The following is a 26,314-nucleotide window of genomic DNA, read 5'->3' as shown; positions in this document are numbered from 1 at the left end:
GCAATAGTACCATAGAGTTGCACTGGAGGACCTAGAAAATTTCTAGAGAGGACAGATTTGGAAAAATGAAGCCACAGATGGGAGCAAATTCTACTGAGAGTAAGGACTACTTGTGCAATGCTGTCATAGAGTTGCACAGGAGGATCTAGAAAATGCTGAGAGAGGACAGATTTCAATAAATGAATCCACAGATGGGAGCAAATTCTATTGAGAGTAAGGACTTCCTGCACAATAGTGCCATAGAGTTGTGCTGGAGGACCTATAAAATGCCTAGAGAGGACAGATTTGGATAAATGAATCCACAGATGGGAGCAAATTCTATTGAGAGGAAGGACTTCTTGAGCAATATTGCCATAGAGTTGTGCTGGAGGACATAGAAAATGCCTAGAGAGGACAAATTTGGATAAATGAATCCACAGATGGGAGCAAATTCTATTGAGAGTAAGGACTACTTGTGCAATGCTGCCATAGAGTTGTGCTGGAGGATCTAGAAAATGCCTAGAGAGGACAGATTTGGATAAATGAATCCACAGATGGGAGCAAATTCTATTGAGAGGAAGGACTTCTTGAGCAATAGTGCCATAGAGTTGCGCTGGAGGACCTCGAAAATGCCTAGAGAGGACAGGTTTGATCAGAACTAGATAAATAAAACCAGTGAGAGGAAATTCTATTGAAAGGAAGGACTTCCTGTGCAGTAGACCCATACAGTTGCAAAGGAGAATCTAGAAAATACTTGATGGTGATGGTTGCAACCCAACCCTAGATTTCAGGGCCACATTCGTTATCATTTCTTCATTGCAACTTCCAATTGATTACCATTAAGAAAGCCCCACTTGGCGCATGTTTCCGTGTTGGCAAACATTTCCAGCATTATTTTCGGAGTCGCTTTAGATGAGCCAGAAACCCTTTTCACAAGCCTGCTGTCGTAGCTCCTCTAGGCATGTACTTGTGTTGGTGTCTTGCCCGTCAGCCTTTCCGTAAAAGAAAAAAATATATCCAAATTTGACGTCCAAAACGGCGCAACCTCTAGTCTCGTTTTTGTGGCCGCGGCCCGTAGCGCATGCCTTGGGCTTAGAGGCTTCCCGTAAGCTCTCCTCCTCTCCATTGTCTGTGGGATCCGTCGCACGGCTCTCCGTCCATTCGTTCGTCTATTTGTGCAAAAGTTCACAGGACTATCTTCTCCATTTCTACAAAGCAGGCCCAAATATATTATATTAAAGCGTTTCAAATGTTTAAAAGCAATGCTTTTGGCAAAATGGCATGACCTAAAAGAGCAGAACAGACAACTCCGCATCTCTGTGCTTGTCCACGATGCCCTGCTTCATGTACAGAGGAAGAATTGCTGGAGGCTACAGACAATGCCGTTGCTGTTGCCCGTTTTTGGTCAAAAGATATTTAGCCGCCTGCACTCCTTCTATTTTTATCATACCAATTTATCCAAAATGGCACGACCTAAAAGAATCCCACACCTTGTGTGACTGTGGAGCAGAGCAGACAACTCCGCATCGGTGTGCTTGTCCACGATGCCCTGCCTTATGTACAGAGGAAGAATTGCTGGAGGCTACAGACAATGCCATTGCTGTTGCCCGTTTTTGGTCAAAAGATATTTAATCGCCTGCGCTCCTTCTATTTTTATCATACCAATTTATGCAAAATGGCACGACCTAAAACAATCCCTTGTGTGACTGCAGAGCAGAGCAGACAACTCCGCATCTGTGTGATTGTCCACTATGCCCTGCTTCATGTACAGAGGAAGAATTGCTGGAGGCTACAGATAATGCCGTTGCTGTTGCCATTTTTGGTCAAAAGATATTGAGCCGCCTGCGTTCCTTCTATTTTTATCAGATTTATAATAATTTATGCAATATGAAATAAATAAATGAATATTATATTATATGTATATATATAGAAAGAGAGAGATCCCCAAATTACAAACATTTGTTTATTTACAGTATTTATATTCCACCCTTCTCTCTTCGAAGGGGACCCAGAGCAGAACACAGAACACATATATGGCAAGCATTCACTGCCAATTATACACTGACGAGACAGACAATTGTACATAAATAGAGGAATATATAGGAGTTTCCCATCTTCGGCGTCTTGAAGGCTGTGCTCAGTTCCGGTCACCAGGGGGTGCTGTCGCTCCTTTGTTTGTAAACTTCCTCCCTGATCAAACGGCCGCCATTTATGGGTTCCTTCAATACCTTCCTGCTTAAGCAGTACCTATTTATCTACTCACATTTGTTTTTTAATTACTAGGTAGGCAGAAGCTGGGCTAAAGACCAGGAGCTCACCAACACCCAGGTTTTAAACTGTCAACCTTTCAGTTGGCAAGATTTACTGCAGCTGGTGGTTAACCTGCTGTGCTAAAGCTCGACTTACAAACGAAATTCCTTGAGAGGGTTTATTTTGTGAGGTGTGGGTGAATAAATACAACCACAGATCACGCTATGTCACAAAACTTGAATTTTTCTTCCTGTTCCTGGTTCAAAAGCGTTATTTCCTGTTCGATTGTGCACTCCTTCCTTTGAAAGCCTGTGTTCCGCTCCAAAAACATTGTTTTTGTGGCTGTTATTTTTAACCTTTCTTACATCTTTTGTGCAGACTGCAGAAACAAGGTCTTTGCAGCGTGATACACTTTCCCTAATGTTTTGATGATAGAACCAATTAGGAAATGGCATTGATAAGCCAGGAACAGAAAATCATAGTGATACATAGTGCAATAGTGAAATGAACGACTTCCTGACCAAGAGCACCAGGGCTTAGAAAATGCCGAGAAAGGACAACCTTCTGTCAAATGTGGTTCAATGAAAGCCTATTGGAAAGAAGGGCTTCCATTGCACGGCACAGGGCGCATCTACACTACAGACTTAACGCAGTTTGACGCCGCTTGTCACTTCTCAAGGCGACGGCTTCCCGAGAGTTGGAAGTTTGATGGCGAAGGCCAAAGAACTACAACTCCCAGGATTTGGGGGATAACGTTGCGCGATAATTTCCTCGCCGTCTTGTGAACTTTGGGCACGGACGTGCAAAAGCTTCCCACGGCTGCGTGCGGAGACCAGCGTGTGCTTGTGTGTCCGACGTGCAAATCGCTGTTAGCGCCTCCACGGATTTGAACGCTGCTCCTCCGCCTTCTGACACACCCTTCTCTCTTTCTCTCTCTTTTCTTCCCTTCTTCGCACTTCTCCGTTTTCACTGAAGCTCTCGCTCAAGCTGGTAAGCACAATCCTCGCACGTTTGCCCTCCCTTTCGATTGATATAATTTTTTTTGCACTAATTTCTTTACACGCAATTGACTAGCCACTTGCCTTGAAAACTCTTAAGTTTTGTGTGTGTGTATGTATACGTATGTGTATAGATATGTCTCTGTGTGTGTCTTACTCATTATTTTATGTACAGATCAATACCCACCTACCCTGAAATTAACTTTTAATTCTTCTGTTATTTTTTTGTGTCTATTACATATGAAGGGTGTTCATGAAAGATGTCCCCTGACCCACTTCTATTTATCACAGGATGCTGAAATTGCACATGTCATGATATACATCTCTATAGGTTACGTGTCAATGTAGAACTCAGAACGGAGAACGATCTTACTGAAGTGATGTGAGGTTCGATCATGGTCCCAGCAGAGCAGTCCTAAAGTTCTTGTAGAAGGCTTTCATGGCTGGAATCACTGGGTTGTTGTAGGTTTTCTGGGCTATATGGCCATGTCCTAGAAGCATTCTCTCCTGACATTTCGCCTGCATCTATGTCAAGCATCCTCAGAGCTTGTGAGGTCTGACAATCTCTGAGGATGCTTGCCATAGATGCAGGTGAAACGTCAGGAGAGGATGCTTCTAGGACATGGCTTATAGCCAGGAAAATCTACAACAACCCAGTCCTCAAGTTCCTTTCCTTGAAAGGCCGCACACCAAAGGAGACGTTCGATGAGATGGAAGAGGTTCATGGTGAGGATTCCCCATCTGATGATGGAGTCAAGAACTGGCCTCGTCCATTCCAATGTGGTCGGACTTTGGTGCAAACAGCTCCAATTCCAGGGCGACCCCACTCTGCTCCTGAGGAACACACCATCCAGCAAGTGGAGGTCACCATTTTGGAAAATTGCCACGTTATGTCTTCGCTGATGTCAACATGAGTGTGGGGTCCATGGAAAAAATCACCCAAGACCATCTTCCCATGTGTAAGGTATCCACTCGCTGGGTACCCTGGCTGCTCACACCTTTCCAGAAGAAGGAACGAGTCCAATGCTCTTAGACTCTATTGACAATGATGTGCCATGGAAACCAGGAGGACTTTGTCAACAGACTGATCACACAGAGTAAAAGCTGAGTCCATCACTCTGATCCTGAGACTCAAGTCTGGTCGATACCATGGAAGCCTCCTGACTCACCACCTCCAAAGAAGGCACATGCTTTACTCTCGGCAGGCAAGAATGGGGTGAATGCTCTCCGGCTCTATTGACGATGACGTGCCATGGAAACCAGGAGGACTTCGTCAACAGAGGATGAAAGTTGGGTCCATCCCTCTGATCCTGAGACTCAAGTCCGGTTGATGCCATGGAAGCATCCCGACTCGCCACCTTCAAAGAAGGCACATGCTCAACTCTCGGCAGGCAAGAATGGGGTGAATGCTCTCCAGCTCTATTGACGATGACGTGCCATGGAAACCAGGAGGACGTTTCCAACAGACTGATCACACAGAGTAAAAGCTGAGTCCATCCCTGTGATCCTGAGACTCAAGTCCAGCCGATGCAACGGAAGCATCCTGACTCACTGCCTTCAAAGTAGGCCCGTGCCCAACTCTCGGCAGGCAAGAACGGGGCAAATGCTCTCCGGCTCTATTGACAATTATGTGCCATGGAAACCAGGAAGACTTTTCCACAGAGTGAGCACACAGAGTAAAAGCTGAGTCCATCCCTCTGATCTTGAGACTCAAGTCCAGTCGATGCCATAGAAGCCTCCTGACTCACCTCCTCCTTCTCGGCAGGCAAGAACGGGGAAAATGCTCTTCAGCTCTCTTGACGATGACATGCCATGGAAACCAGGAGGACTTTGTCAACAGAAGGTGAAAGCTGAGTCAATCGCTCTGATCTTGAGACTCAAGTCCAGTCAATGGAATGGAAGCATCCTGATTCATCACCTCCAAAGAAGGCATGTGCCCAATTCTTGCCAGGAAAGGTCATGCTCAGAGGATTTTGGGTCCAGCACGGAGGAGGATGGATGGAGTTCCTAGCAAAGGGTGTTATGATCCCTGGGCCAGACTAGGCTTCACTGCTGCGGACATTGCAGGAGGCCATCAACACCAAGAGACAATGTGGAATGCTCACCCAAGGGGTCCACCTTCTGCAAGACAATGCACCCGTCCACAACTCAGATGTTGCCCAAATGGAAGAAGCATGCTCCTCTGGCTTTGGAATTCAACCACATCCCCCAGGTTCACCTGATGTCACACCATCAGACCACCACCTCTTTCCAACAAGGAAGTTATTTTGGAAGGGGAAGCATTTTTCAGGGGACGAGACTATGATTTCCAAAGTCATAATGTGGCTTTTGGAGCAACCTGTCGACTTCTACAAGCGAGGTGTTTAGAGTTGCTTCAAAAGATGGGAGAAGGTTGTGTCCTAAAGTGGGACCCATGGAGAGAAGGACTCAGAAGTGGGCCAAGTGGCTCTCAGTCCACAGGAAGCGGGTCAGGGGACATCTTTCATGAACGTCTCTCATATATCTTTTCCTTATTGTTTTCTCTGCAGAGGACCCTGAAATTAATGTTTAATTTTTGTTGTTTTGATATTTCTCATATAATACAAGTGTGGAACTCTTAATGGAGGTGATTCTGGTTTTAATACACCTAACGAACCACTGATAATTAATTTATAGTCAACTTACGAGTAGTTACCCCACTTACAAACAAATCTGCAAACCAAGGTTGATTCTACTTGAGATGTTTTGACCCTTCATGTTAGCAAGGAAAGGAGAACGTAGAATGAATTCCAGACGGGATTGCAAATAACCCAGAGGGTAAGATAGTTGTGCGGTGAACACACAACCTGTCCTTCCTCTCCTTTTTGGGGATTCTTTAGGGTGGCGGACCGGAAGATTTCAGCAACCTGCCTCCGGAGCAAAGAAGGAAAAAGCTCCAGCAGAAAGTGGACGAGCTCAACAAAGAGATCCAGAAAGAAGTCGATCAGCGGTAAGGACGGCACAACAATGGGACGCGTTTCTTGCGCTAATCCAGTGTTTCTCAACCTTCCTAATGCCAAGACCCCTTAATCCAGTTCCTCATGTTGTGGTGACCCTCAACCATAACATTATTTTCATTGCTGCTTCATCACTGTCATTTTGGTACTGTTATGAACTATAATATAAACATTTGATATGCAGGATGTTGGTCCACATTTGGTCCACATTTGGCACAAATACCCAATACGCCCAAATCTGAATACGGCTGGGGTTGATTTTGTCACTTGGGAGTTGTAGTGCTAGGATGTATAGTCCACCTACAATCAAAGAGCATTCTGAGCTCCACCAACGATGGAACTGAACCAAACTTGGCACACAGATCTCCAATGACCAACAGAAAATACTGGAAGAGTTTGACCTTTAGTTTGGGAGTTGTAGTTCACCTCCATTCAGTGAGTACTGTGGACTCAAAAAATGATGGATCTGGACCAAACTTGGCACAGATGCTCAATATGTCCAAATGGGAACACTGGTGGAGTATGGGGGAAATAGACATTGACATTTGGAAGTTGTAGTTGCTGGGATGTATAGTCCACCTACAGTCAAAGAGCATTCTCAACTCCATCAACAATTGAAGTGAAACAATCTTGGCATACAGAACACCCATGACCAAGAGAAAATTCTGGAAGGGTTTGGTGGGCATTGACCTTGAGTTTTGGAGTTGTAGTTCAACTACATCCAGAGAGCACTGTGGACTCAAACAAGGATGGATCTGGACCAAACTTGGCACAGATACTCAATATGCCCAAATGTGAATACTGGTCGAGTTTGGGGGAAATAGACCTTGGCATTTGGGAGTTGTCATTGCTGGGATTGGTAGTTCACCCACAATCAAAGAGCATTCTGAACCCCACCAACGATAGAATTGGGCCAATCTTCCCACACAGAATCCCCATAACCAACAGAAAATACTGTGTTTTCTGATGGTCTTTGGTGACCCCTCTGACACCCCCTCGTGATTATCTTTGGTGACCCCTCTGACATCCCCTCATGATGGTCTTTGGTGACCCCTCTGACACCCCCTCGTGATGGCCTTTGGTGACCCCTGTGACATCCCCTTGTGATGGTCTTTGGTGATCCCTCTGACACCCCCTCTTGATGGTCTTTGGTGACCCCTCTGACACCCCCTCGTGATGGTCATTGGTGACCTCTCTGACACCCCCTCGTGATAGTCTTTGGTGACCCCTCTGACACCCACTCGTGATGGTCTTTGGTGACCCCTCTGACACCCCCTCGTGACCCCCCCCCCAGGTTGAGAAACGCTGACTTAGGTGTAGAGTAAGCTAAGCTTAAGAGTCGGGTTCTCAATCCAACTCGGGCTTCGAACTTGCCACCTTCTGGTCGGCAGTCAGCTGTTGCTGCTGATGATTTACCCAGCTGTGCTACAGCCCAATCCTTACAGCCCTTGACGCCTCTTCTCCTTGCAGAGAAGCCTTAACGAAGATGAAGGACGTCTACATCAAGAACCCGCAGATGGGGGACGCGGGTAGCGTGGAGCACAAGCTGGCCGAACTTGGACAGAACCTGGAGAGGCTCCGGCAGGAGGCCCAGAAGTTCGAGGTACAGCCAAGCGCGTCAAGCTGCGGCAACAAAGGCCAATGTGATCCCAAGCCGAGCGTGTAAGGTTTTATGACACTAAAGCATGCTTTTCCCCCCAACAGGGTTGGCTAGCAGAGGTCGAAGGCCGGCTACCTGTGAAGATGGAGCCCGCACGGCGACAGAGCGGGGTCTGCGAGTCCCAAAACACGCTCACCGTCAACAACTGCGCCCAGGACCGCGAGAGGTACAGTAGGGATTTCCGCCTGCCATACCTTTGGGTTTGATTTCTGCATCCAGGGCAGGTTGAGCGACTCCAACCCCCCAATGGGAAAGAACGATGGGCTACGTAGTCTTTCCACCCTGGCTCCCGGCCCATGGCTATAGTTGTTGTGTTTCATTCCTGTGTTGAGCAGTCCGGATGGCAGTTACACAGAGGAGCCGAGCCAGGAGAGTGAAGTCAAGGTGCCGGCCGTGTCCGAGTTCGACGACGAGTTCGACGACGAGGAGCCCCTGCCCACCATCGGGACCTGCAAAGCGCTCTACACCTTCGAAGGTCAGGACTGAATCCTCATGCAAGTGAAGGGAGGCTGGGTGGCCATCTGTCAGGAGGGCTTGGGTGGCGTCCTCCTAACTGGACTGGATGACCTTGAGGGTCTTTCCCAACTCTAGGATACGGAGTCTGATGAAATCTAGTTTAAGAGTTTTCAATATTCCACATATTTATTCCTTAATTTGTTGGTGGCACTGTTTAATTGACATATATTCCACCTATTGATCGATTTATTTACTCCCAGTATTGATTGCCAACACGTGTGCTCAAAGACCTAACACACGTATATTGTTGCTGTTGGCCGTTGGGAGAGAGGGATGGAATGGGGTCTCCCTGCAGAATAGAAAGGGTGGGACTGGATGACCTTTAGGGTCTTTTTCATCCCAAGGATTCGCACTCCGATGACATCTAATTTGGGGGTTTTCTATAGAGGCTGGATGGCTGTTGGGAGGGCCTGAATTGTGTCTTCCTGGATGGGCTAAATGACCTTTCGGGGTCCCCTTTCGACTCTGGTGGAGCTTGTTATGGCCATCTGTCGGAAGGACTTCGATTGTGTCTTCCTGTATAAGTAGAATGGAGTGGGACTGGATGACCTCTGGGTGCCCCATTCTGGGATCCTAGAAATGAGACTAGATGGCCGTCAATGGGTAGGGCTCGGACGGTGTCTTCCTGTATAAGTAGAATGGAGTTGAATTGGATGACCTCTTGGTGCCCCTTTCCAACTCTGGAAATCTTTGAAGACCTTTAGAAAGAGACTAAATGGCTGTATTGGGAGGGTTTGGATGGCGTCTTCCTGTATAAGAAGAATGTGGGTTGGACTGGATGACCTCTGGGTGCCCCTTTCCAACTCTGGAAATCTTTGAAGACCTTACGAAGAGACTAAATGGCTGTATTGGGAGGGTTTGGATGGCGTCTTCCTGTATAAGAAGAATGTGGGTTGGACTGGATGACCTCTGGGTGCCCCTTTCCAACTCTGGGATCCTTTAGAAAGATACTAGATGGCTGTATCAGGAGGGTTTGGATGGCGTCTTCCTGTATAAGGAGAATGGGGGTTGGACTGGATAACCTCTGGGTGCCCCTTCCAACTTTGGGATCCTTATAAAAGAGACTAAATGGCTGTCAATTGGGAGAGCTTAAATTGTGTCTTCCTGTATAAATAGAATGGGGTTTGGACTAGGCGCCCCTATATATACATACACGCACACACGCACGCACACACACACACACAGTATTTATATTCCGCCCTTCTCGCCCCACTGGGGACTCAGGGCGGATTACAATGTACATATACATGGCAAACATTCAATGCCATAGACAGACAACATATATAGACAGACACACAGAGGCTATTTAACATTCCAGCTTTTTCATGAGGGTATTCTGGCCACCAGGGGAGCTGTCGCTTCACCGTCCATTTCTGACACTGATGAAGTACTTCCTCATTCTTTTGCATGCTTGCTGGAGATATTTATGGCCTCGTAAATTAGCCTCCCCACATAAGTGGTACCTAAATGTCCTACTTGGCAGATGTAACTGTCTTTCGGGCTGCAAAGGTCGACAGCAAGCTACACAAATTGGTCAGAAGCTCACTCCGACCCGGGCTGGCTTTGAACTCATGACCTTTCGGTCAGTAGTGATCTTAATGCAGCTGATACCAAGTCCTGGTGCTTTCCCAGAATCCCCTTCCGACTGGGATTCTTAGGAAAGAGACTAGATGCCCGTCAATGGGGAGGGCTCAAATGGTGTCTTCCTGTATAAATACAATGGGGTTTAGACAGGATGACCTCTGGGTGCCCCTTTCTCACTCCGGGATCCTTTGAAAAGCGATAGATCCATCTGTGATTTTTCTCTCCAGGGCAGAACGAAGGGACGATTTCGGTGACAGAAGGCGAGACGCTCTTTGTGATCGAGGAGGACAAGGGCGACGGCTGGACGCGCATCCGGCGCAGCGAGGAGGAGGAAGGCTACGTCCCGACCTCCTACGTCGAGGTCTACCTGGAGAAGAATGCCAAAGGTGCCATGACTTACATTTAATTCCCCCGCTAAGAGCCTTGCCCCGTCCGCAAAGGGGGCTGCCGCCGCTTGCCAATGGGTCCGGAGCGCCACGCAAGGCGCACCGAAACGCACGATGGAGGAGAGACCGCCCCAAGAAGGTCTATAGGGCGGAAACATGTATTTCTTGACTGACAGAAAAAGAACGGGAGAGAATTCATTTGAGTTGACGGGACGACCCCCGTATCCGTGCTCCCAATTTCTGCATAGATACACAAAAACCCCAATTTTATTGGAGGACCCAGAAATTCAAATTCAGTATGTATTCCAGTTGGGTTAACAGGATGACCCTGTATCCATGCTCCCAAATTCTGCATAGATACATAAAAACACCTCTAAGTACCATATAGTTGTATTGGAGGATCTAGAAATTCAAATTCAGCAGGTATTCCAATTGAGTTAACAGGACAACCCTGTATCCGTGCTCCCAAATTCTGCATAGATACATAAAAAAAACCTCTAAGTATCATATAGTTGCACTGGAGGGCCTAGAAATTCGAATTCAGCATGTATTCCACTCCCAAATTCTGCATAGATACATAAAAACACCTATAAGTACCATATAGTTGAATTGGAGGATCTAGAAATTTGAATTCAGTATGTATTCCAATTGAGTTAATAAGATGACCCAGTATCTGTGCTCCCAAATTCTGCATAGATACATAAAAACACCTACAAGTACCATATAGTTGAATTGGAGGATCTAGAAATTCGAATTCAGCAGGTATTCCAATTGAGTTAACAGGACGACCCTGTATCCGTGCTCCCAAATTTTGCATAGATACATAAAAACACCTCTAAGTATCATATAATTGCATTGGAGAGCCTAGAAATTCGAATTCAGCATGTATTCCGCTCCCAAATTCTGCATAGATACATAAAAATACCTCTAAGTACCATATAGTTGCATTGGAGGATCTAAAAATTCGAATTCAGTATGTATTCCAATTGAGTTAATAAGATGACCCTGTATCCGTGCTCCCAAATTCTGCATAGATACATAAAAACACTTATAAGTACCATATAGTTGCATTGGAGGGCCTAGAAATTTGAATTCAGCATGTAATCCAATTGCGTAAACAGGACAACCCCCGTATCCGTGCTCCCAAATTCTGCATAGATACACAAAAACACCTATAAGTACCATATAATAGTTGCACTGGAGGAGCCAGAAATCCCTCAGTAACAAGATATTTTGTCAGGAGCATATAAACAAAACTGGATAGTAGCAAACCCTGTTTCCCTGCCCAAGAGTAGCATAAAGTTGTGCGGGAGGACCTAGAAAATGCCTAGAAAATCAGTATTTTGTAGGATGCAGATTGACAAAACCGTGGATTCATGGGCCGTCCAGCGTTTGGAATTCTCTCCCGACCGAATGAGGCAAAACGCTTAGGATCTTCAGCCTTAAACAAATCTATTTCCACTTGTGTCTTTTTTTGGGGTGGAAAAGTGGCGTCGCTTTGGGGTTTTCGCCTAATTAATGAAAAACTTGACGAGGAAGAAGACGGGAAGGGACTTTTTGACGTATTTAACGGTCGCGAAATATAACTTAGAGACATGTCCTTCCTGATTTTCCTGACGGAGCCGATGCACTTTGAAAAGCGGAAGAAAATCGCTTTTGCCAACTTTTTTTCTTTTTGGGTTATTTCTTGCCACCTGATCATGGCGATTATTATTTTGTACTAATTATCAATAATAGATGTCGTTGTGTATGTATATCATAACATCGTTCGTAGTTCATTCCGAAAGCAGGACTTGGAATTTCCCTTTATTCCATAAGAGGGGCGTTCATGAAATGTGTCCCCTGACCCACTTCCTGTGGACTGACAGCAATGCAACTTGGCCCAGTTTGGAGTCCGTCTCTCCATCGGTCTCACCAAGGAACACACCTTTCTCCCACTCTTTGAAGCCACCTTGCTTGTAGAAGTTGACAGGTTGCTCAGAAAGCCACATTGTGATGTCAGAAATCAGAGTCTCATCACCTAAAAAAGGCTTCCCCTTCCATCCTCCTCTGTGCTGGTCCCAAAATACTATGAGCATGACATTCCCAAGAGTTGGGCACGAGCCTTCTTTGGAGGCCTCAATTGCATCTACTGGACTTGAGTCTCAGGATCAGAGTGATGGACCCAGCTTTCACCCTGTGTGAGCCATCTGTGGAAAAGTCCTCCTGGTTTCCATGGCACGCCATCGTCAATAGAGCTGGAGAGCATTTACCCCATTCTTGCCTGCCAAGAGTTGGGGCGTGCCTTCTTTGGAGGTGGTGAGTCAGGAGGCTTCCATGGCATCAACTGGACTTGAGTCTCAGGATCAGAGGGATGGACCCAGCTTTTACCCTCTATTGACAAGATCCTCCTGGTTTCCATGGCACGTCATTGTCAACAGATCTGGAGAGCATTTGCCCCATTCTTGCCTGCTGAGAGTTGGGCATGTGCCTTCTTTGGAGGTGGTGAGTCAGGAGGCTTCCATAGCATCAACTGGACTTGAGTCTCAGGATCAGAGGGATGGACCCAGCTTTTACCCTCTATTGACAAGATCCTCCTGGTTTCCATGGCACGTCATTGTCAACAGATCTGGAGAGCATTTGCCCCATTCTTGCCTGCTGAGAGTTGGGCATGTGCCTTCTTTGGAGGTGGTGAGTCAGGAGGCTTCCATGGCATCAACTGGACTTGAGTCTCAGGATCAGAGGGATGGACCCAGCTTTTACCCTCTATTGACAAGATCCTCCTGGTTTCCATGGCACGTCATCGTCAACAGAGCCGGAGAGCATTTGCCCCATTCTTGCCTACCGAGAATTGGGCACGAGCCTTCTTTGGAAGTGGTGAGTCAGGAGGCTTCCATGGCATTGACTGGACTTGAGTCTCAGGATCAGAGGGATGGACCCAGCTTTTACCCTCTGTTGACAAAGTCCTCCTGGTTTCCATGGCACGTCATTGTCAACAGAGCCTGAGAGCATTCAACTCATTCCTGCTTCTGGAAAGGTGTGAGCGGCCGGAGGACCCAGCGAGCAGATTCCTTACGCATGGAAAGATGGTCTTGGGCGATTTTTTCCACAGACCCCACATTCATCTTGACATTGGCGAAGAGATACATGGCGATTTTCCAAAATGGTGACCTCCACTTGCTGGATGATGTGTTCCTCAATATCAGAGTGGGGTTGCCCTGGAATTGGAGCTGTTTGCACCAAAGTCCGACCACATTGGAATGGACGATGCCAGTTCTTGACTCCATCATCAACTGGACTTGAGTCTCAGGATCAGAGTGATGGACCCCGCTTTCACTATGTGTGATCCGTCTGTGGAAAAGTCCTCCTGGTTTCCATGGCATGTCATCATCAAGAGAGCATTCAACTCATTCCTGCTTCTAAAAAGGTGTGAGCAGCCGGAGGACCCAGCGAGCAGAGACCTTATGCATGAGAAGATGGTCTTGGGAGGGTTTTCTCACGGACCCCACACTCATCTTGACATTTTGGGTTTGGTGGTGGATGGTTATGTGGCCATTTCCCAAAATGGAGACCTCCACTTGCTGGATGGTGTGTTCCTCAAGAGCAGAGCAAGGTTGCCCAGGAATTGGAGCTGTTTCCACCAAAGTCCGACCACATTGGAATGGACGATGCCAGTTCGTGACTCCATCATATGATGGGGAATCCTCACCATGAACTTCTTTCATCTCATCGAACGTCTCCTTTGATGTGTGGTCTTGCAAATAAAGGAATGTGAGGACTGCTCTGTCTTCTGCTGGGTCCATTCTCAAATCTCACACCACTTCAGCACCTGTCACATCCAGACCGTTCTCAGTTCTGAGTTGTACATTTGCACATAATCTATAGAGACTTCTATCGTGACACATGGGAAGTTTCAGCATCCTGTGAAAAATAGAAGTGGGTCAGGGGAACTCTTTCATGAACGCCCCTCGTAGTTAATTGAATCCCAAGATCAACGAGACTTGAATTTCCTTTGATTCCGACTTGGTGGAGCCTTTCTGTTTTTTGTAACGCAATTCAATCCTAACCTAATTGAAAAATATTCCTTTTTTAAAAAAATATCATTGAAAGTTGTTTTCTTTCCTCCTTTTTTCTTTGCCGTTCCAGAGTCGGCGTTATGAGGTTTGTTTACAAATCTAGACATCCTTTTTTCCCCATTTCAGCGCTGTTTCTTTAAATCTCGAAGGCGTTCCTCTTAGTTGTGTACCTCCGCTCTCCCTTTCCTGCAATCATAATAAAAAGACAGACATGTTTTATTTTTCTCAAGGTTGTGGGATTGTTCTTTGAATGGGCTGCAAAATGGCTTCTGTCTCAGTCTGCTTCTTTGGAAATGAGCCCCAATTAGATTGCGCTGCTTTCCCATTTCTCTTGGCTGCTTCGTAAAAGGTCCCGGTTTTCTTTCCTTTCCTCCGCCTTCGTCATCCGCTTTATCGAATTGCTGCAAAGTGTAAAGATTTTGCAATGTGCTTACGAAACAAGAGGTCGATTCCTCAATTGTTATTGTCAAAGGCTTTCATGGCTGGAATCACTGCGTTGTTGTGTATTTTCCGGGCTGTATGGCCATGTTCCAGAAGCATTCTCTCCTGACCTTTTTGCCCACATCTATGGCAGGTATGCTCAGAGGTTGTGAGGTCTGAAACTGATTGAATTTGCAGCTGCAAGGCTATTCAATGCTAATCAAGGTGGCCAATGGCAACGTTCACTTGCTTCACTACCTCTATGTAGATACCCTCACTGATTGACTTTGCAGCTGCAAGGTGACTCAATGCTAATCAAGGTGGCCAATGGCAACATTCACACTTGCCTCCAACAGACAAGGGTTTTTTTCCTCCACCCTGGACATTATTCCACAGATATATATATACTCCACTTGCTTCACTACCTCTATGTAGATACCCTCACTGATTGACTTTGCAGCTGCAAAGCTATTCAATGCTGATCAAGCTGGCCAGTGGCAACCACACTTGCCTCCAACAGACAAGGGTTCTTTCCTCCACCCTGGACATTAATCCACAGGGTTATATACACTCCAATTGCTTCACTACCTCTATGTAGATACCCTCACTGACTGACTTTGCAGCTGCAAGGTGACTCAATGCTGATCAAGCTGGCCAATGGCAACAATCACACCTGCCTCCAACAGACAAGGGTTCTTCCTTCCACCCTGGACATTATTCCACAGGGATATATACACTCCACTTCCTTCACTACCTCTATGTAGATACCCTCACTGATTGACTTTGCAGCTGCAAGGCTATTCAATGCTGATCAAGCTGGGAATGGCAACATTCACACTTGCCTCCAACAGATAAGGGTTCTTTCTTCCACCCTGGACATTATTCCATAGGGATACACTCCACTTGCTTCACTACTTCTATGTAGATACCCTCACTGATTGACTTTGCAGCTTTGAGGATGCCTGCCATAGATCCAGGCAAAACGTTAGGAGAGAATGCTACTGGAACATAGCCATACAGCCCAAAAAACTGACAGCAAGTCACTGATTCCTTGATTCTTTTGTCATTTCTGTCATATTAAACATAGATATTTTCTCTTTTTATGTTTTTAGATTCCTAAAAAAAAAAAGCCGCTGAAGCAAGAGCCTCGGGGCGAGCCGGGCGCCGGAGCAGAAACAATGGTCTGGTTCTTACGATTTTTCAAAACCAAGACATTACCTTTTTCTTGGTGCGTTTTCCTCCCCCCAAAAAATCATTTCCAGAACTGGCAGAAAGGGGAACGAACGAAAAGAACCCCCAAATCCTCTCCCATCGTCCTCAACCATCCCTTGGTTGCTTGCTAAATAAACCCTTTCTCCGGCATGCCGACTACTAACCCATCATCCACTCCATATCCCATTTATATAAGCATGGTTTGAGACAGGTCTAATCGGGAACATTAACTGAATTTTGCCCCTCTCCCATTGCGTTGCCTTGCTGGGAGATGGGGTAAAAAAAAAATCCCTTTTTCCAATATTTTTTCAATTACGGAGGAGAAACCGAGGCAGGGAAAGAACAGCTTGCTTTCCAATCATCCAAGGCAGGGTTCGGACAAAATTTCGTTTTGTGCACAAAATTGAATCCTGAGCAGAAAATACTGCACAAAGTCAAACTTTGCGCAGAAAATACTGTGCAAAATCAAACCCCGAGCAGAAAATACTGCACGAAGTCAAACTTTGAGCAGAAAATACTGTGCAAAATCAAACCCCGAGCAGAAAATTCTGCACGAAGTCAAACTTTGAGCAGAAAATACTGTGCAAAATCAAACCCCGAGCAGAAAATACTGCACGAAGTCAAACTTTGAGCAGAAAATACTGTGCAAAATCAAACCCCGAGCAGAAAATTCTGCAAGAAATCAAACCCTAAACAGAAAATACTGCATAAAGTCAAACTATGAGCAGAAAATACTGTGCAAAATCAAACCCCAAGCAGAAAATACTGCAAGAAATCAAACCCCGAGCAGAAAATACTACAAGAAATCAAACCCCTATTCAAATCTATTGAGTCCAAATAGATTCTGGAAATTCAATCCAGAATAGGTCGGTAAGAAATTTCAGAAAATAAATTTGAAACCGGGTTAGAAAAATGGCACATATTTAAAACCAGGTTAACAATATGGGAAACTTGGATTAGAAATATTGCAAATATTCCAAAATGCCTGTGCAAGTCTAAAAATGAGCCCGAAAATGCCCACATATTTGAATTTTCAGCCTGCCCCTGCTTCACCTCATTTGCTTAGCCAGCCCCCAATTTTCAAATCTAACCGGCCAGAATTGGTGTCCGTTTTGCCGCCCTTTGCTGCCGATGCCTTTTCCCCGGCTGCCGAAGCCCGCTTTTGGCACCCGACAGACCTCCGTCGTTTCCGCCGCCCGCATGCTCGCCCTGCCGCCTTGCCTGCGCTTTTCCCCCTGGGTATTTCCATTTTTGTTTACAGCGCCACTGCGGTTTAATTTCGTTTTTCGTTCAGCTCCCGCTCCTCCCTTCCCCGCCTGCATGCAGCCGCTGCCTTGCGTTTATTTACAACAGCAAAACGCTCCGGGGTTCGATCCTTATCCTTTGCTGTGGCATCCACGTGCCCGTAAAGATGCTTTGCGGCCTAACGCTCTTATGGTTTTGCCTCCTATTATTACAATTCCTGATTTGGGGGGGGGGGGGTCCTCTACGGCCGCAATTAATGGATTTCAGAGGGTCTCTGGTCCACTTTTGATGATGCAAAAGCCACTTCCAATTCGACAAAAAGATGTGGTTTCACCTCCTTAAGCTTAAGTTACAATTCTCGATTGGGCTGCAATTCACCATTTTTTGGGGTCCGCTTTCGATGACACGAAAGCCACATCCGATTTGCCATAAAGATGCAAATGCACTTATATAGTTTCATCTCCAAAGCTCCCAAAAGTTACAATTCTCCATTCAAGGGGGTTCCCGATGGCTTGAATTCACCGATTTCGGGGAGGTCGGCCTCCGGTCTGCTTTCGATGACACGAAAGCCACGTCCGATTTGCCGTTAAGATGCAAATGCGCTTATATAGTTTCATCTCCAAAGCTCCCAAAAGTTACAATTCTCCATTCAAGGGGGTTCTCAATGGCTTCAATTTACCGATTTCGGGGAGGTCGGTCTCCGGTCCACTTTCGATGACACGAAAGCCACATCCGATTTGCCGTTAAGATGCAAATGCGCTTATATAGTTTCATCTCCAAAGCTCCCGAAAGTTACAGTTCTCTATTCAAGGGGGTTCCCGATGGCTTCAATTCACCGATTTCGGGGAGGTCGGTCTCCGGTCCGCTTTCGATGACATGAAAGCCACATCCGATTTGCCGTTAAGATGCAAATGCGCTTATATAGTTTCATCTCCAAAGCTCCCGAATGTTATCATTCTCTATTCAAGGGGGTTCCCAATGGCTTCAATTCACCGATTTCGGGGAGGTCGGTCTCTGGTCTGCTTTCGATGCCACGAAAGCCACGTCCGATTTGCTGTTAAGATCTAAATGCTCTTATGTGGCTTCGTCTCCTTAAGTTCCTGATAAGTTACAATTCTCCATTCAAGGGGGTTCCCAATGGCTTCAATTCACCGATTTCGGGGAGGTCGGTCTCCAGTCCGCTTTTGATGACACGAAAGCCACGTCCGATTTGCCGTTAAGATGTAAATGCTCTTATGTGGCTTCGTCTCCTTAAGCTCCTGATAAGTTACAATTCTCCATTCAAGGGGGGTTCCCGATAGCTTCAATTTATCGATTTCGGGGAGGTCGGTCTCTGATCCATGACATGAAAGCCACGTCAAATTCACCATAAAGCTGTGAATGCTCTTATATGGTTTTGCCTCCTTAAGCTCCCGTACGTTACAATTCTCCATTCAAGGGGGTTCCCGATGGCCACAATTCACCGTTTTCGGGGAGGTCTCTGGTCCAATTTCGGTGATACGAAAGCCACATCTGATTCACCATAAAGACATTCCTTGGAGAACATCTACTAACTTTTATGGTTTTGTATCCGCCTCCGAAACCACAATTCATGGATTAAGGGGTCCCCTGTTCAACCCATCGGATGGTTGAGCCCCAAAAGGGTCAATATGGCCACTCAGTTCTCTCCCAAACCGTCCTTGGAAACAGATTGGTGCAGAAGGAGGGAATCTGCAAGTCTGCTCCGTTGAGTTCCCTATTGTAACTTGTCGCCGAATGCCAGTGTCCGGTTGCCCCATGCAATTATTTGAATGCAACTGACCAGCGGCCACTCCGAATTGGGTCAAGGCCGTAGGACGGTGCATTAAAGGGGATCCAGGTTCCGAATTGTGGAAAGAGTCAATGAGTTTCCAATGGGCAAATGGATTCTCTCATTCTGGGTTAGAAATTGCAAATACTAGAACAAGAAGCCTTGGTCGATCCCGAATCCCACGCTATGTTTGAGTCGGGGCTTTGGGTTTGATCCAACCTAATTTTAAATGTGAATTCCCACGACCGGTTGGTTGCCTTTGCATCGTCTTCTCCTGTGTTACATTTTTGCAGCCTCAATCGAGTTGGAAAGATCCAAATGTGCTCTTGGTGCTTTTGTGTTCGAAATTGTAGGAAAACGGGGCAAAAATTAAGAAAGGATGCTCTTCCTTCTGTTATCCAAGTGCCACTGATGTAGGATCCGAGAGAGGGAACACCCGCTCCTCCCTCTCCGTCTCCGTGTTGACATATCTTCAGTATTCTATGTATATAATTTACAACTGGGTGGACAGTATATTATTGTCACCTGAACGGGCAAGCGTCCCATTGACTGCAGTGTTTGGCGTCGCAAAATATCACGTAGAAGGCTGTGAAGAGACAAGTCCGAGGAGTTTTTGCAAACTGAGAAGTTCAATGATCCGACTCCGATTCCCGGTCCTTTGGGACTTCCGTAGATTAAAGACACGCATTGATTTCAATCCAATACCCTGTTTCCCTGAAAATAAGGCATCCCTGGAAAATAAGGCCTAGCGCATCCCTGGGAGCAAGAATTAATTAATTTATTTATTTCGAAGGGGACTCAGGGCGGCTTACAAAAGCAAGGCACAATTCGATGCCCACATCACATAACAGCAATAAAGTAAAATAACATCAATTAACAATTAACAACAATTCTTGCATTACCACCATAAAACCAATACAAACCAATTACTCCTCATTGACGGTCAGCATTCGCTATCTCATAGTTCAAATTCCAATTCCACAATTGTCAGTCCTGTCAGTCCTATTCGTCTGGTTGTCCTTATCTAGTTGTCAGATTGCCCGAAGGCCTGGTCCCACAACCACGTCTTTACCTTCCTCCTGAAGGAGAGGAGGGATGTTGATGACCTAATTTCCCCCAGGAGTGACTTCCACAGGTGAGGGGCCACCACTGAGAAGGCCCTGCTCCTCGTCCCCACCAGTCTCACTTGGGATAGCGGTGGGGTCGAGAGCAGGGCCCCCTCAGCAGATCTTAAATTCCGGGGTGGGACGTAGAGGGAGATACGTTCGGACAGATACACTGGACCGGAACCGTACAAGGTTTTGTAGGTCAAAACCAGCACCTTGAATTGTGCTCGGAACTGCACCGGCAGCCAGTGGAGCTGACACAACAGGGGGGTGGTGTGCTCCCTGTATGTCACTCCGGTGAGCAATCTGGCTGCCGCTCGCTGGACCAGTTGAAGTTTCCGAACAGTCTTCAAGGGCAACCCCACGTAGAGTGCGTTGCAGTAGTCTATTCGGGATGTAACAAGAGCGTGGACCACTGTGGCCAGATCAGACTTCCCAGGATACGGGCGCAACTGGTGCACAAGTTTTAGTTGTGCAAAAGCTCTCTGAAACCTGGGGTTCCAGGCTCAGCGATGAGTCCAGGCTCACTCCCAAGCTGCGAACCTGCATTGTCTTCAGGGGGAGTGTGACCCCGTCCAGCACAGGCTGTATCCCTATTCCCTGTTCGGCCTTACGACTGACCAGTAGGACCTCTGTAATATAAGACACTGTCTTATTTTTGGGGAAACAGATATCTAACAATCCTCTACATATGGCTGGCCATGCGGGACAGGATTGGATATAGAAGTTGGCTACGTTGCACTGGGTAGTAGTGGCACTGCAATAAAATGTGTTCTATTGTCTCTATTTCATTTAATCCACAGGGACATAGTCTTTAGGAGAAAGGAATTCCAGACAGTCTAAATCTTCGGGATGCCCAAGGGTTGGGCTCGCCTTCTTTGTTTCTAATGCCGCCCTGAGTCGCCTTTGGGCTGATATGGGTGGGATACAAATGTTGTAAATAAATAAATATCTGAGATAATATGCTTAGACAGCCCAGAATAGTTAGTACGTGGAATCCTGCTAAAGATAAAGCAAACAAAGATAGCAATTATAATAGTATACCCCCCCCCCCCGAAAAAAAAATCAAAAAGCAATTAGAGAACCCAGAAATGTTCATAACCACTAGACAGAGAAGCCATTGAAATCCACAAGCTACCAGTATTAAAAATATCTAAAATCAGGAGGGTAAATAAAGAAAAACACTTAGAAAACGGGAATTACAGACAAAAATCAATCAGAGCCAGCTAATACCTCCCAACAAAGGATTCCCCCAGGCAGCAACTAGCCAGGCCTTGAAACAGCCTGGAATAATTAGTACATGGAATCCTGCTAAAGATAGCAATTATAATGGTATACCTCCCCCACCCCCCAAAAAAATCAAAAAGCAATTAGAGAACACAGAAATGTTCATAACCACCATGCCAGACTACGCAGAGAAGCCATTGAAATCCACAAGCATGTGGACAATTTCAACATAAATGAGGAAACCATGAATATGTACACAATCTGGCTACCAGTATTAAAAATATTTAAAATCAGGACAGTAAATAAAGAACACTCAGAAAACGGGAATTCCAGATAAAAATCAATCAGAGCCAGCTAATACCTCCCAACAAGGGATTCCCCCAGGCAGCAACTAGCCAGGTCTTGAAACTGCAAGGCCATTCTATTTATTTATTTATTTACTTTATTTGTATACCACCCATTTCAGCCTTCCGGCGACTCGAGGCGGTTTACAAGGCAAAATTCAATGCCACAAAAACACAGTACAATTTAAAAACGTTAACAGCAATAAAATCAAAATAATGGCAGCAAAAACATGTCAGTAAATCCTCAATAAAAAGCATTGTCCAATTCCATCGTATAGTTGTTCCACTTTCCTGTCCATTACTCAATATTGGCAAATGCTTGCTCAAACAGCAACATCTTAAGTTTTTTCCGAAATGGTAGGAGCGAAGAAGACGATCTAATCTCCTTAGGGAGTGTGCTCCATAGCCGAGGGGCCACCACTGAGAAGGCCCTGTCTCTTGTCCCCGCCAGACGTACTTATGACGAAGGTAGGAGCGAAGAAGCCGATCTAATCTCCTTAGGGAGGGTGCTCCATAGCTGAGGGGCCACCACCGAGAAGGCCCTGTCTCTCGTCCCCGCCAGACGTACTTGTGACGAAGGTAGGAGCGAAGAAGCCGATCTAATCTCCTTAGGGAGGGTGCTCCATAGCCGAGGGGCCACCACTGAGAAGGCCCTGTCTCTCGTCCCCGCCAGACGTACTTGTGACAGTAGGAGCGAAGAAGCCGATCTAATCTCCTTAGGGAGGGTGCTCCATAGCTGAGGGGCCACCACCGAGAAGGCCCTGTCTCTCGTCCCCGCCAGACGTACTTGTGACGAAGGTAGGAGCAAAGAAGCCGATCTAATCTCCTTAGGGAGAGTGCTCCATAGCCGAGGGGCCACCACTGAGAAGGCCCTGTCTCTCGTCCCCGCCAAACGTGCTTGTGACAAAGGCGGGACCGAGAGCAGGGCCTCCCCAGACGATCTTAAAGTCCTTGATGGTTTGTAAGGGGAGATGCATTCGGATAGGTAAACCATTTTGGGCTTTATATGCCAAAGCCGGCACCTTGAATTGGGCCCGGTAGCAATTCAGTGCTAATCAAGGTAGCAAATTGCAACATTCACACCTGCCTCAAGCAGACAAGAGTTCTTTCTCCCACTGTGGACATTCCACAGGTATATTAACCTCACTTCACTTAGTTTCCAATACACCCCTCAACCTCTGATGATGCCTGCCATAGATGTGGGTGAAACATCAAGGGTTTTCTAGCACCCACTTTTGGCTTGTAAGCCAGAGCACAGTCCAGATTGACTCCCAGGTGTTTTGGGGTGCTGCAATGCTCCCGTGGGATTCCTTCTCAGGTCATCCTGAGAGGTTGAGATGCTTGTGTGTTCTTAAGATCAAAAGCACATGTCTGCATTTTAGATTGATTAGGAATCAACTTTCCCCCCTATTTTAGGCAGTAAGAGTGCCTACAGCTTCGTAGAGCTTCAATCATTTCAAACTTCCCTGCTTGGGCGGTGATGGCACAATCGTCGACATAGATGAAACTCTCTGTCCCTTCTGGCAGTGGCTGGTCATTTGTGTACATGTTAAACACTGATGGTGCAACCTGGCTTTCCCTGTAATAGGCAGTAAAAGCACCTAAAGTTTCAGAGAGCTTCTGTTCAACCATTTCAAAGCTCTCTGCTTGGGTGGTGATGGCAGGATCGTCAGCATAGATGAAACTCTGTCCCTTCTAGCAGTGGCTGCTCAGTTGTGTAAATGTTAATCACTGATGGTGCAACCTGGCTTTCCCTGTAATAGGCAGTAAAAGCACCTAAAGCTTCAGAGAGCTTCTGTTCAGCCATTTCAAAACTCTCTGCTTGGGTGGTGATGGCAGGATCGTCAGCATAGATTAAACTCTCTGTCCCTTCTAGCAGTGGCTGGTCATTTCTGTAAATGTTAAACACTGATGGTGCAACCTGGCTTTCCCTGGAATAGGCAGTAAAAGCACCTAAAGCTTCAGAGAGCTTCTGTTCAACCATTTCAAAGCTCCCTGCTTGGGTGGTGATGGCAGGATCGTCAGCATAGATTAAACTCTCTGTCCCTTCTGGCAGTGGCTGGACATTTGTGTAAATGTTTGAATATTGATGGAGCAAGCACGCTCCTCTGATGCAGGCCGTTCCTGTTTCCGCCATCTGTTTCTCTGGCCCTGGAACTCAACAAAAAAGCTCCCGTTTGGTCTCTGTGCAAAGCTTTGGATCATGAATTTGAAGCCGAGTTTGCAAAAACTCTATAGGACTTTCTCCTAAATATCCTACTGAACTAAGTATTTCCGCCCTTTTTTTTCATACCATTTGTAAATACGACAGAAAGAAAGAAAAGACGCATATTTACAGTGTTTTAATGCTGAGTATTTTTCAGCGGCTCTGCCGCTTCCATCCCTCCCTCCCTCCTCCTTTCATGCTTGAAGTGTCAAAAAGTAAAGATTTTAAGGAAGAAAAAGAAAGAGAAATTAAGCCAAATTATATTTTAACATATAATAATATGTCAAGCACTTTTTGAAAAATGATATTTGTTTGTGTGTGTGCGTGCGTGTGTGTTTCGGCACTGGATTATTTACTTGGTGACCCATCGAAATAAGTTTTGTCTGGTTTTCATAAATCGATCCCTGAAATGTAAAGACGTCCTTGGTGTTTTGTTTATCTTTTTGGATCCGTTTGTTTTGTTGTTTTGTTTTCTGGCGACAGAAATCCTACCAAATAAAAGTGCTTCCATTTGAAAGCGGGTCACGGACCCAGCGGTGAGTTGCTTTTGTTTCAGAAGGTACTTTTAGGACATTTAAGTGGTCATCGCTCATAGTCAACACAGATTTATCAAAAGCACGTCATGCCAGACGAATCTGATCTCATTTTTCGATAGTCACAAGCTGGGTAGATGCAGGGAACGCTGTGGATGGAGCGTACCTGGATTCCAGGAAGGCCTTCCTTCAACAAGGTCCCCCATGACCTTCTGGCAAAGAAACTAGTTCAATGTGGGCGAGGCAAAGCTATGGTTAGGTGTATCTGTAATGGGTTATGTCATGAAAAGGGCCTGTGAAAGGGAGGGATATGATGTGAGAGAGAAACCAACTGTCAGATGGAACTTTGCTTGTAACCGTACTGTATGCTTTGAGACATAAAGCCCTTCCATGGAAACGGGGCTGTGAAGAAGAAGGCCAAAGCAAAGGATATGAGGTGAGAGGGAAACCAACTGTCAGATAGAACTCTGCTTGTAACCGTACTGTATGCTTTGAGAAATAAAGCCCTCCCATGGAAACCGGGCTGTGAAGGGAAGGGCCAAAGTGAGGGATATGAGGTGAGAGGGAAACTGTCAGATGGAAGTTTGCTTTGTAACTGTACTATATGCTTTAAGACATAAAGCCCTTCCATGGAAAAGGCTGTGAAGAGGAGGGCCAAAGTGAGGGATATAAGGTGAGAGGGAAACCAACTGTCAGATGGAACTTTGCTTGTAACCGTACTGTATGCTTTGAGACATAAAGCCCTTCCATGGAAAAGGCTGTGAAGAGGAGGACAAAGTGAGGGATATGAGGTGAGAGGGAAACCAACTGTCAGATGGAACTTTGCTTGTAACTGTACTGTATGCTTTGAGAAATAAAGCCCTTCCAGTCTATCAGGGAGGTAATTTCTTCTCTAGAAAACTGCTGATCAGGACAAATGTTAAGGAGTAAAGATTGTCAAAGGCTTTTATGGCCGGAATCGCTTGGTTTTTGTAAGTTTTTCGGGCTGAAAAAGAGACTATTAAAGAACAACACTTATTTCCTGGTCTGGTGTGAAGCTAGGAAATATACACCTTTCCGGTGTATATTTGAAATGTGGGAGAGGGTTGCCATGGAAATGGAAACAATCAGGGGAGGGGCCTGGGTGAGGTGTGAGGGAAGTAAACTGTCAGTTGTAACTTTGTTGCGTTCACTACTGCATGCTTTTGAATTAAATCTTTCCAACTTTGTGAGGTAATTATTTTGCCAGAAAGCAACAGATCCGGACAAGTCAAGTGAACGAACCAAGATGGTGGTTCTCCTTAATGCTTCCTGTTCTCCATCCTAGAAAGAAGTGACAAGTGGAGTGTCAGAAGCAGGGTTGCGTCCTGAACCTGGTTCTGTTCGACATCTTTATTAATGGCTTAGAATAGTGTTTCTCAACCTTTGTTCTGATCTGCAGTTTTCTAGAAAAGAATTTACCTCACCGTCAGATTGGAAGGGCTTTATTTCTCAAAGCATACAGTATGGTTACAAGCAAAACTCCATCGGACAGTTGATTTCCCTCTCACCTCATATCCCTCACTTTGGCCCTCACCTTCACAGCCCCGTTTTCATGAAAGGGCTTTATTTCTCAAAGCACACAGTAGTTACAAGCCAAGTTCCATCTGATGGTTTCCCTCTCACCTCATATCCCTCACTTTGGCCCTCCCCTTTATAGCCCCATTTCCATGGAAGGGCTTTATTTCTCAAAGCATATAGTACGGTTACAAGCAAAGTTCCATCTGACAGTTGGTTTCCCCGTTATAACACCCTCAAATTAAACCTTGCTGGGCTGCTTTTGCCCAAACGGAAGGACAGAATAGGCAGAG

At 46.0% G+C, this 26,314-nt stretch overlaps 1 protein-coding gene across 12 annotated transcripts in view; it reads left to right on the top strand.

Moving 5' to 3' along the window:
- Positions 1 to 24,469, top strand: part of FNBP1 (formin binding protein 1) — an 86,423-nt gene extending 61,954 nt beyond the window's left edge. For 4 of the 12 annotated variants that reach the window (XM_060757538.2, XM_060757543.2, XM_060757542.2 and 1 more), the window contains 6 exons: positions 3,205 to 3,219; positions 6,086 to 6,195; positions 7,673 to 7,805; positions 7,907 to 8,028; positions 8,195 to 8,337; positions 10,190 to 11,301. In XM_060757538.2, the coding sequence (XP_060613521.2) occupies positions 3,205 to 3,219; positions 6,086 to 6,195; positions 7,673 to 7,805; positions 7,907 to 8,028; positions 8,195 to 8,337; positions 10,190 to 10,368 (702 nt within the window). In that variant the 3' untranslated portion in view covers positions 10,369 to 11,301. Of the gene's footprint in view, positions 1 to 3,204; positions 3,220 to 6,085; positions 6,196 to 7,672; positions 7,806 to 7,906; positions 8,029 to 8,194; positions 8,338 to 10,189; positions 11,302 to 14,473; positions 14,489 to 15,935 lie in introns of those variants that run through there. The other 8 variants (XM_060757539.2, XM_060757544.2, XM_060757545.2 and 5 more) reach the window with 5 other exon arrangements.
- Positions 24,470 to 26,314: the final 1,845 nt, after the last annotated feature.

The sequence above is a fragment of the Anolis sagrei genome, chromosome 11, assembly GCF_037176765.1.
Source record: "Anolis sagrei isolate rAnoSag1 chromosome 11, rAnoSag1.mat, whole genome shotgun sequence".
Lineage (NCBI taxonomy): Eukaryota > Metazoa > Chordata > Lepidosauria > Squamata > Dactyloidae > Anolis > Anolis sagrei.
This window is presented reverse-complemented; position numbering and strand designations above follow the sequence as displayed.